The following is a 12,612-nucleotide window of genomic DNA, read 5'->3' as shown; positions in this document are numbered from 1 at the left end:
GGTTTCACCATGGAACATTTCTAGTTTGTCAACATCATGCCTGCTTCTGTGTTTCACCAAAATGCTAAATGAGACTTGCACCACTTTCATCCGGCATCAAGCTCACATGATATATCTGGAATACTGTTCAAAGCAGTGTAGAACTTAACTCCCTCAACCACTCATTCACTATGATTCCTCTTGCTCTAGGGATTGTTTACCTTCATTGTCTACGGAATCCTCCGCAACCCGTGTATGCCGTACTACAGCACTCACAAGGCAAGCTATGCCGTCAGCATCAATGACTTTGACTCCATCCACCCATCGGCAGTACCACACTACCACTATCAGCCATCACCTGGCCCAGCCAGCTTTAAGGGCTCAAGGGCCTCCCTTCTACATGAGGTAAGTACTAATAGGGCAATCTCCCTTTGACATCAGTAGTAATAGGGTTATCTCCCTTCTTCATGAGGTTGGTTGTAATAGGGTAATCTCCCTTCTACATCAGTAGTAATAGGGTCATATCCCATCTACAAGAGGTAGGTACTAATAGGGTATCTCCCTTTGACATCAGTAGTAATAGGGTTATCTCCCTTCTTCATGAGGTTGGTAGTAATAGGGTAATCTCCCTTCTACATCAGTAGTAATAGGGTTATCTCCCTTCTTCATGAGGTTGGTTGTAATAGGGTAATCTCCCTTCTACATCAGTAGTAATAGGGTCATATCCCGTCTACAAGAGGTAGGTACTAATAGGGTAATCTCCCTTTGACATCAGTAGTAATAGGGTTATCTCCCTTCTTCATGAGGTTGGTAGTAATAGGGTAATCTCCCTTCTACATCAGTAGTAATAGGGTTATATCCCGTCTACAAGAGGTAGGTACTTATGGGGTAATCTCCCTTCTGTGTTAGTAGTAATAGGGTAATCTGCCTTCTACACCAGTAGTAATAAGGTTATACCCCGTCTACAAGAGGTAGGTACAAATGGGGTAACTATCAACTTACTGATAGTACACTGAGATACCATGTTGCAGTTTTACCATGGATAATCCACTCTGACCAGTCCATGTATTGAGAACCAGTGAAACAAGTATCAACTGCTAACAATGGATTGAACCACCAAACTGATATTCTTGGGGCAGACACTGTCCATTAGACAAACCTTGTGAATTTCCTTTGATTCATAATAATCCTATAAAATATTAATGTGTTTTGGCTCTGTTTTCCCAACAGTATAAACATAGCAGTATCTTATTTAGTGATGGAAAATAATCGAAAAAATGATAATGGTTTAGATGATCTAAACTCATTCTAACACATCCCATAATGTATCATACATTTTTTCAGGCATGGGAGCGTGATTCCATTGGCCCACGAAGTCAGATGACTGTGAAAAGAGCTCTTCCATCTCAAGTTTACATCAACCCTCCTGTATCCATCATCAGCGGACCGTCACACAGCGACATGGAAGATCGGGACTTTGACGAGTTGTTATATGCATTAAAAGCAGGGGGAAGTTTTGCCCCCAGCGAGGTGTCACATGGTGCCGATAATTTGTCTGTTCAGTCCGACAGACTTGAGAGATACGAAACAAAAAGAATAGATATCGCAGACACACACTTATAAATGTTGTTAATGTGCTTTTTGTACTTACTGACACATTAGGAATTACACAAAGCTAGATGTTCTGGATTCAACATGCCAATCCCTGTACACACAAAGAAACTATCTTGTCACAAGGCGCTGATTTTCTTATTTGTTTTCTTTCTGAAGTTTGGAAAATGTTCATGAAATAAAAATGTAAAAAAATATTTCTTCCTGCTATTAACTTGATTTATAAAAGATCTACATTGCTTTTTCATCATTCATATTTTGACAATCTTTGATGTTTTTAAATTTGTCAACCAATTATGAAAAAGGCCTCAATTTGAAATGTGTTTGCACATCATGTATTTTTGATATGTTGTTACATATATTTTTCAAATGTCAGAAATAATCTTTTGAAGACAAGAAATATTCCTTTCTGTACATCTTTTTAGCATGAATAAGAATCTGGTCAGTCATTAATGTTGAATATCTCACCAAATATTTTGAAATTACATAACTGGTGAACATGTAACCAGTCATGCTGACTGATCTGTTGATGTATTGTCTTGTTACCTGGTTCAATGATGTTGGTTTGTACCCTTGTTTAATGGACGTCATGTTATCCCTTTGTATGTATTGTTATGTTAACTACATGTGGCTTTATCTCACATTGCCTAGTTGCTGTAGTTATGGACGTAGCCATCTCTCATACTGTACATACGTAGAGTCAGGGCACTATAGATACCTGTGGAGATTCTGTTGTGGCAGTACCCTATCTAGATACCCTATCTAGCCTGCCAACCTGTCATCGATAATCATTATAGTTTGTTTGGCTCAAAATCGGAATGATGAATTGCAATTTTTCCTTTTTTTTTATCAGAATTTATCTCCTAAAATTAAAAAGTTGTTTAACAAACTATCATTAAAATCTTGACACAGTTCACTATTTGTTACGAGGGAGGGGTGGAAAGAGAGGAACAGCCAGGTGTGCAAAAAAGGATGGAAACGGCACAGCACAGGTTAATGAATCAATGACTTTGTCTGCATATGTGCATGCTTTTCGGCGAACACCTGGCTGTTCCTCCCTTTGCAGTCCTCCCTCATAACAAATAGTGAACTTTGTCAAAAAATTTAATGATAGTTTGTTTAACAATTTTTATATTTTTAGGCCATAAATTCTGCAAATAAATCACGGAGTTGGTCTGATGTTATGATTAGCGTTTCATTGAGTATTCTATGTTTAGTTGTTTTCGAGTTAGATTGCAATTCATTGGTCCAATTTTGAGCCCAACAGACTATAGCTAAAACCTTTCTCAGACACATGCATCCTGTGAGGACACTGGGTGCCCAGTACCCAAAACCTTTCATAAGAGCCAACTTAAATGATTGAATGGTTATAATACTGGCCATAGCAAATGATCTCATCATCACTAGTCAGTCTGATCGGGTCTCCAGCGAGTCCCAGACGTCGCAGGCTCATTGTGGTGTAAAACAACAATCAGTTACTCAGCTATAAGTATTGCATTATCATATCTAGACAGACTGTTTATGCTCACACATGATCAGCCATTTGAGTGGGCAGAGCAGTGAAAGCTGTTATCCTACAACTGTAAGATTGCTCACCAATGTATACTTGGGAGTCATTGTTGAAGGGTCACTTGGGTACATAGGGTCTCACATGAACATATGCAACAGTTGTCAATAGGTCTGAGTAGGTTGATAATGAAGAAAACTTGGCACTTGTAACTTTATGGATGCCTTTTTTGAAACTTGAAAACTACCCAAAAACACTAAAATGTAAATTTGTCAGCTATCAAATACTCATTTGGGTTATAAAAAAAATATAGAAGTGGAAATCAATTAATTCTTGCCTTCAGGTAATGCCTGAAAAGTAAAGTCAATGTTGATATAAAATGGTCTCATTCACATGGCAACTGAGTTGCTCTCTTGGAAGTTGCAAGTGTGATGTTTTTTTAATAATTACCTCCGTGACCCCTCAGGAATGAAGCGGAGGATTAAATTTGTGCGTGTGCTTTAGCTTGAGGCAGGGTTTTTACTGTTCTGGAGTCAAATTATCTGAACTGGAGCTTAGCATTGTCATCAATATACACAATACCATTGCCAGTTGTTCAATGATAACTATAAACCTTGTTAAGTCAAACTTAATGTTATCACCATTGTTTAAAACATTACAGGACTTAAAAAGAAAATTCATTCCAATACTGCTGATATTTTCTACTGCATGTCAGTCCTTAAAGGACATCATGAGATTCCAATAATCACCTCAGTCATAGCAATACTAAGCTGATACTTTGTTTTACATGGAATTAAAGTCATAAGAATATCTCAGGGCCACCGCACATTACGAAACGAACATATTTCACCATTCGTAGAAGTTTACCTTGTACAATAAACCTGTAGTCTGTTTACCTTACCTTAGAATCACTGAAAAGTTTCTTGTATCCTTATCATGAAATGACAGTTCACTATGACTATGCAAAATAAGTGTATATAGCTTTTTTCATTTGCATACTTCATACTCATAAAATCACTTCTGCATTTTTTGTCATAAATAAAGCAAATTTCTCTGTACATTGTGATACGTTCTTCATTTGCTGCCAGTTGATATTCAGTCATAATTTGCAGGATTTGGCAGATTGTCATCTTTGTTAGGCAATCAACCACCAACATGGATGCCCATGTATGGACTTCATGATAAAGCTTGAATACTAATGAATGGCAACATATATATCAGCACTGAAAAGCAAGTTCCTTCATCAGCTGCCAGCATGACAGGTACTTGAGACCGACAACAAAACACTGCTTATTTTACCTATGATTTTATTAACATCTGGTGTAGTTGCACTCCACTTTGAATCATGATGGTTCTATATAGGACTCTAGTATGAAAAGAGGAGAAAGTAAATGCAAATGGTTTGATATGACCTTGATAAATGACAACAGGTGTGCACAGAAGACTGAAATCACGGACGATCGTAGAGGATCAACTAAAGACACAAATAATGTCATCTTTACAAGAGTATCACATGTGATGCGCGCTTTGTTCATTTGCTTCATGCGCTTTTCATTCTAAAAATAAGATTTCATGGATAATTGTATGTGCCTTTGCTAGAACAAAACTGAAAGCATTTGGCAAAAATAAATGGTTTAGCTGCTTCTGAACACAATTTGGTAAAGGTTTAAAATGATAATTGTATGTATATAATGTACAATACATATATATCTACAAAATGTAATGTACAATACATATTTATCTACAAAACAACCAATGGTATGACAGGATGTGAATGTGAAATATACACACATCCTCCAGGGATGAATGGGTTATGTAAGTACAGGTCAAGTAGAAAGTCAAACTGGCTGACCCACCATCCGGTAAGTCAGGTCCCCTCCTTGTCAGGAAAATACTGCAGGGATAGTTTTATATATACACAAAATATAGCTACACATATACAGCTGAGTATTTGATACTCTATCATGACCACCAATGATTTTATCCATTTGAATTTGATTCTTTACCCTCCAGGAACTTAAATAAGCTGCAGCATATTTTACTGCGGCGGCGTATGTACAAAGCTTGCACAAGCGTCATCAGTATGTTCTCAGCACAACTGCTTTCTTCAGCAAGTGAAGTCACAACAATATTAGAATAAATCCATATATATACAACAAAGAGGGATGCATGTTTTCGAACACTTCCCATTGCATAGAATAAAATTATTGCTCTCACTCTCGCATACAACCATTACACTTATACCCAGTCACTCTTCTGTACAATAACTTTGTCACATTATCACACTGAACACAACAAACAAGTTTAAGACCATGTAACCAATTGAAATTGATGTCATTAAAAATCTATCATAAATTACATAATGTGACCTTAATTCATAAGGAATCCAAGAAAGGTGAAGGCAAATTCTGGTATCATTTACACACTAAAATGTTTTGCCTTTACGACATTAACACTTAACTCATTTGATTTCATGGTCTTTAAATACTGCAGGACATGATTGTTTTGGCCAATTGTTGGCTAGGGATGTGCCTTCCCAGTCTGTCCCAGCAGTGCATGCAGAAAATACATAACAAGACATTTACTACAGAGAAATGGACTTCATAGGCAGCACAGATCTCTTCTACACAATCACTAGATGCTGCCCCTCCCTTGCATGTGAACACTGATACCATCAGCTGTCCCTCAAACTTAATACACAGGTGCTGTTACCGGAAATATACAAATTGCTCAAATAGGTAATTGACAGGTCCTGCATGAAAATATATGTGATTGTAGTGTAATTGAGAATGAATACCTAGCAGGAAGGGGCATGATCATCAGATAACTGCAGATTTCATCTGTTTCTGTTATCAATGTCACAATTATAAAAGTATCGTCACATGCAAAATATTCTTGCTGCCCTATTTATTTCATTTTTGACAAAAAGTTTGCTTGACTAGCTTTCATGCAGCCATTTTAGCAAGTCGAGCAATTTCATATGTACCACAGCCACCATATTATGTCTGGTAGGAGCCAATGAACAGCCCAAGATTGTCAGCACCATAAGACAATCCTACATTGTCCCTTCTCTCAGCTTAGACTTCCTCCTAAATACTGTAACTCATAACTGGAAGCACCAAGCTATTTGATTACTTTAACGGCAGTTTCTGGATTTCCAAGTTACCACACTACAGTAATGTTAAGTATTAGTGCACATGAACATTGAACACATTGACCACTTTCTTTCCACTGTAACAGTAAAGGTGGGAATAGCTCTATTTACTACTTAGATAGAAAAGCCATCACAATTTATCTTTGTTACATATTAATGTTTTAAAAGGCTCGTGTTGTCAGCAAAATCGGCACCAAAATGCAAGTGAGAATTATCTGAACACAGAGTACCTTACATTCACAGTGTAACAAAGGACTGATACATAATATCAAACAAATATGCAATACAGTCAAAATATTTTTGCTCCATTAAAGTACATTTATCAGTTAGGTAAGGCAAAAGTAACAGTATCAGATTTTATCCTCACAAAAAACATGACTGCATCAAAGGTTGCATCTTAAACTTAACAACTGTTCCACCTTGTTAGTTTCTTGAACAGAAAACTAGAAAAAAAGTCAACTTGTAGATCTAGTAAAGTAAGCAATTTGTTCCATATTTCTGGAGATTACATAGCAATTTCATTGAATGTTCTCTACAACAATTCCTCTAAACATTAACAACTTGTTTAAAACTACTTCTAGAGCCTGTGGGCTCATCAAGATAAAATCATGGCACTTAAGTAGGGTTTCATGTCCACAGAATATAACAGGTAACAAATCTCATTTTGTTCATCAACAAATAAATAGCTACATCCTCACTAAAACTGAAATGCCCACATTCAGTTTCAAATCAAACGAGGCACAATAACTACCGCGTGTGATCACACAAAACATGGAGTTTTCTGGACAAATTGGTAACCACAGCCAGACACCTGATCCCGACACAAGTTTGGTGAGTGACAGTCTGAATGAAAGGGGACAAAAACAAATATGAAAGGAATTTCTGTAACTTGCATGCTTTTTCACAATGTAAACCATTCATAAGTCACACTTTCACTTCCAAAGACACATCCACAAAACTATTTGGGTTATTTGTTGTCTCAAAATAAGTATATTATGCATTCCTTGAGTACCTTCCATTGAAAATAGTTCCTGTTGCCTTGAAATGTATCTTTTTAATGAACAAGCCAGCTTTCTGAACAAGATCAAGAGATGAGTAACAAATTTCCACGGACTGATGAAATCTTCCTCTATAACAGCACACCATGCAATGGAATTGAAGCCTAATGAAAATGGTTCCAGGTGAATGAATGTCTTCAACCAGGTTTTGTCTAACTTCATAGCTGCCACATTTTAACTTGAAATATTGTTAGTGAGGTTCAGTCTCAACTAACATGATCAAACAACTGTCTACTTTAGGTTGGTGTCTGGCCTTACAAGCATGTTCACACTTGAAAAAGGTCTCCATATTTCGCTTGTCTGATTACAAAGACTTTGGTAATAGTTGCAAATGGCAAACACTTGCTTTTGTTTGGTATACAAGACGGCCCTATTGACAAAGAATTGTCTTCACAAACATTCTGAACACAGTGAACTCTTGTCGCATTTTATGCACAAGTTGAATGAACACTGACACTATCACTGTCAATAAATAAGAACACATACTGAAATTATAGAAATCAGTCACAAACTCTTGAAGTCTCGATTTCAAATGTAAGAGTATGAAAAACACACACGCTAAGTAAATTTTTCATATTGGTACAATTCAAACCTGGCATATGCCACTCCTTTACTTTTGTTATCAAAAGTGCGTTTGTGTTTTTTTCCTTGGTCTCTTCCCAGACCCTTCCTCCAACAGGTATGTCACGTCAATCTTTTGTTTACCAGGAATGTTGCCCAGCATTTTTATCAAGATTTTGTTCAGGCGTTCCTTCTTCTCCTTTTTCTGGAAACAAAGTAACATGTTTTCTAAACAACGGAGGTGATGTTCTGTATCATTCAAACAAAAGATATAAGGCCACTAATACTCTAGTGCTCAAATGAGGGAAATGTAAAGTTAGCTATCACAACCTGATTATCTTCAATGAAATCCAGATTGCACAAATTATATCAGTAGGTTATCAAAAGTGTACAGACAAGATTCTGATAAATGCCAATTTTTCCAATCTGCATTCATTAATGCAAGTTGCGACACTAAAGCCAAATGATATGAATTGTCTATACTACAATAGGCACATACCCCATCCCTGCAACTCAGATGATTATGTGAAGCTTAGCTTCTATTTGACTCAGTAATTTCCAATAATACAAGTAGAGTGTCTCAAATGGACAACATTATACACAGGCTTAATACCATTTGGTACAAATGTGTGTTAAGCTCACTGATGATCCTTTTTTACGAGAATCTATGAACACTTAGAACTTGTGATTTTAGTTAACGACGGAAATTATGTAAACTATTTTTGCATTTTACTTGCAAATATGTAACAAGTATGAAAATTCAGGACATTTTGTAGCTAAGAACATTGATTCCATGTAATAATTTACAGTTATATTTAAGAAACAAAAGTTAAAACATTTACCTTTAATTCTTTGACCCTTGCCAGCGGTAGGTCTTCCTCAGACTCAGCATCAGAATCACGATCCTTTTGCTTCTTCTGCTTCTCCTGATTGTCTCCCTTGTCACCTCCATCACTCTTGCTGGGACGTCCCCGCTCTCCTTCACCTTTCTTCCCTTGCCCTGATCCTGAGTCTGACTTGACTGAGCTTGTCCCACTCCCATGTTGTCTCTCACCAGGCCCACGGCGCTTGTACTGTTCTGGCACTTCATGTGGCTGTAATAACAAGGTCACATATTGAAAACATTGCTATGGTCAGAATTATAAGACATGAAATAGATTTCAGTGACTGGGTAAACTACAATCTGTTATTTATTTCACCTGGGACATAAATAAACTTGACATATACAGATGGTCATGTAAGTCTGTTGGGAACTGATATTTTCTGGAAGATCACCAATAAAGATATAACTAGCTCTTCCAAAATGTTAAATCTTCATTCAGAAAGAGTTGGGGAAAGTGATCTGGTCAACCATAAATTGTTTCCTTACAAACACAGCGACAATGGACAAGTTTACCCACGCAACTTACTATTTCAGGCAAACAGGGAAATTTGACCTTTCAAATTGGTCAAAGGTTGCAAGGTTAAAATTTCAGAATGCGGCAAAAACATTCTAAAAACACACAAAATAGATGCAACCTAGATACCAATTAAGATAAGAAAAATAAAGCTGTATGTTAATATTTCATAAATGGTATCCATTTTGAATCGATGAAGGCATTAGTCTGAAAACATCTGCCGAAAATATCAGGACAGAGATATATGTATATATTAGAGCTGATGACAATAGATCTCTGAAACAAATTGCACCTATATTTATGTTTGGCATACCATAGATTACACTTTAATGAGAAACCAAATGATAATATAACCAGCTTACTGAATAGGTTCTCTTTGGCACCAACTTCTGTGGGTATCTGTCAAAGCAGTAGGATTTGGTGTTGATACCAAACCTGAAACAAACATTAGTATCTATGAGCACAGGGTAAACAACTTGTACTTCTTTCACAAAACATGACACACTTGACACACACACAGAGTCCTGATAACCAGAACTAATTAGCGCAAGGTATAATTCAATGAAATGTAAGCTTAGTATTACCAAAAGTAGTAGCAGTATAGTCTCCTACTACTACTCTGCAGACCACAAACCACTCTTGGTTCAGTGTGACTTTGGTAGTCAAGAACAGTTGACATGAAGTGAAATGGGTGTCAACATTTGATTCAAGGATATTGTCTTATATAGTGACATGCGAACACTTGTCTGTGTGTGTAGCATTAGTATCTATGAGCACAGGGTAAACAACTTGTACTTCTTTCACAAAACATGACACACTTGACACACACACAGAGTCCTGATAACCAGAACTAATTAGCGCAAGGTATAATTCAATGAAATGTAAGCTTAGTATTACCAAAAGTAGTAGCAGTATAGTCTCCTACTACTACTCTGCAGACCACAAACCACTCTTGGTTCAGTGTGACTTTGGTAGTCAAGAACAGTTGACATGAAGTGAAATGGGTGTCAACATTTGATTCAAGGATATTGTCTTATATAGTGACATGCGAACACTTGTCTGTGTGTGTAGCTACTTGTTCTAGGCAGGACTAATGCTGTTATATAATGTTAATCTCCTAAGAGTCCACAACATGGGTACACCACTCAGATATTGGATAATGACTCCAAGCCAACCATATTTTAGTTCAATCCCTTTCATGCTGAGCAATCAAAGGGTCAATAAGTACCATCTTTTAAGGTCTTTTGCACTCCATTCAGACACTCGATTCCTTAGATCACAACCGTTACACTGGCAAATTAAAATTTGCTGTATTTAATGATTCTTCAAAGAAGGAAAGGTACGACACATAAAAGGTACGACACATGAAGGTAGGATGACGCCATGAAAGGTATGACGATGCATGAAAGGTGTGTGACACATGAAAGGTATGACAACATATGAAAGGTATGATGACACATGAAAGGTATGACGAAGCATCAAAGGTATGATGACACATGAAAGAATGACTAGACTGTTATACCTTGGTTTCGACAGCTTGTGGAAGAGATGAGCTGTCTTGTCCACTCTGTATTCACACACATAGATGTCCTGGGAGCGGTATCCCTTGGGGCGACCTTTACAGTAAGTATTCAGGTCCATCACACAGCACAGTCCTGCGATAGCCTCCAAAGGCACTATTTCCAATGTGGGGTATTTAAACACCTGCAAGACAGACAAGAACATTGTCAACTACAGACATTTCATGGCAAGTCTCACATTCCAAAGATTTAACATCCAATAGTTACAGTACATATTATTATCAAAAAGCATCATCTTCGGTACTGACCTCATTGTGGAAGAATTTCCTTGTAGGTTCATGATAGGTTTCATTAGGTCTCAGGTAAGCATGGCCAAGGATGTATCTCTCATCACTATAATGAAAACAGATAAAGTATTATTATTATAATAGGATATTTATATAGAGCACATATCCACACAACTAGTACATGCTCAAGGCACTGAAGTGTTCCCTTGATCAACAGATGTCTTTTTTTTAATTTTTAACCTACTCAACTCCCTGGGGAGTATTCAACTCATGCTGCCCGTTTGACACAGCGAGTAATTACACAGCCTCATCCTCACAAGGTACCCAATTGCAGCTGGGTGGACTAAATAACAGTATTCATCATTATATTGCCATAATATAATGCCATAATATGAATACTTGAGTTCATCCATATGAGTGCTAAATACAAGCAAACAATAATTATTATTTTTAAAATGATTCTGATAACAGTTGTAAGTACATGTAGATCTTACTTTTCATCGATCCACAGCTGTTCTATTCTGAAGATCTCCAGTTTGTCAGGACTGATGTTTGACAGTAGTCTGGAGGAGGATCTGACTGGTGCTCCCTCGCATCGCTTGTAGTCTCTGTTCAGGTACACACACTCCCCAATAGCTATCTGCATGTCATCCTTCATTAGGGTCATGTAGTACATACAGCCAGGGGTGGCATCTGGGGGCTGAGGAACCAGCTTTATTTCCTGCAAAGGTCAGGGCAGTTAAATACAAACCCTTTGCAATACTACAAAAAAGTTAAATACAGTCCTGTGTGGCTTCTAGAAAATTGTAAATATTTACCTGGGCTCGATTTAAGAGATTTTAACCTACTTGCACCAGGTGCAACCTAAGATAAGATGCTAGTTGCACTAGTCAAATTCCAGTTGCACTGTTTTTATTGCAATATGTAATATCAGAAATATGCTATTGAATTATTTAGATGTTTTATTCAGAAGTTCATCCACTCAAAAATTGACTTACGCCTGGTGCAAGTTAGACTAATAACTAGGTTGCACTTTGTAATGTTGGGTTGCACCGTTGCAAGTAGCAAAGCACTAAATCGAGCCCTGTTTACCTGTATAGGTTTACATACAATGAAACATTATTGATGAGTAAGCTCTCACCAAGAAAACCTTTCTACACAAACAGTCTTTGTGTCGGTCGCTTGCCTTGGCTTAACGCGACTTGTAAATTATGGCAGAAAGAACTTGGTATAAAATCCAATGACAAAAAATAGCTGGGAATTGAACTAATTGCGATAACAAGTGTCTTCAAACTGGTGGAAGAAATGCTGGGTACCTTTAACGTCACTGGGCAGAGAAACCTTTGGAACAATGAGCTATCACTAATATGTGAAGACAATAGCAGACACGTCACACCATCATACCTTATCATATGGCCTGGGATCACAAATTTCACAGGTGTAGTGCTCCACATCTCCAGATATTCCCACACAGTCACAGTGCTGCCATATCTGCAATGTTAAGAGTTACCTCCCTTCAACAACATACTTTGTACTTT

General features: G+C 37.3%; 2 protein-coding genes across 2 annotated transcripts in view; one reads left to right on the top strand and one right to left on the bottom strand.

The window, feature by feature from the left end:
- The window catches only part of LOC124284569 (adhesion G-protein coupled receptor V1-like), a 140,003-nt gene extending 137,663 nt beyond the window's left edge, over positions 1–2,340 (top strand). Inside the window, 2 exon segments of the mRNA XM_046720662.1 lie at positions 190–384; positions 1,324–2,340. Of these exon segments, the coding sequence (XP_046576618.1) occupies positions 190–384; positions 1,324–1,602 (474 nt within the window). The 3' untranslated portion in view covers positions 1,603–2,340.
- A 2,047-nt stretch (positions 2,341–4,387) lies between these two features.
- Positions 4,388–12,612, bottom strand: part of LOC124284568 — a 50,281-nt gene continuing 42,056 nt past the window's right edge. Inside the window, 7 exon segments of the mRNA XM_046720661.1 lie at positions 4,388–8,075; positions 8,713–8,964; positions 9,630–9,702; positions 10,790–10,971; positions 11,096–11,180; positions 11,569–11,795; positions 12,479–12,565. Of these exon segments, the coding sequence (XP_046576617.1) occupies positions 7,932–8,075; positions 8,713–8,964; positions 9,630–9,702; positions 10,790–10,971; positions 11,096–11,180; positions 11,569–11,795; positions 12,479–12,565 (1,050 nt within the window). The 3' untranslated portion in view covers positions 4,388–7,931.

Source organism: Haliotis rubra, unplaced genomic scaffold (assembly GCF_003918875.1).
Source record: "Haliotis rubra isolate DU_JTF1 unplaced genomic scaffold, ASM391887v1 Scf34, whole genome shotgun sequence".
NCBI lineage: Eukaryota > Metazoa > Mollusca > Gastropoda > Lepetellida > Haliotidae > Haliotis > Haliotis rubra.
This window is presented reverse-complemented; position numbering and strand designations above follow the sequence as displayed.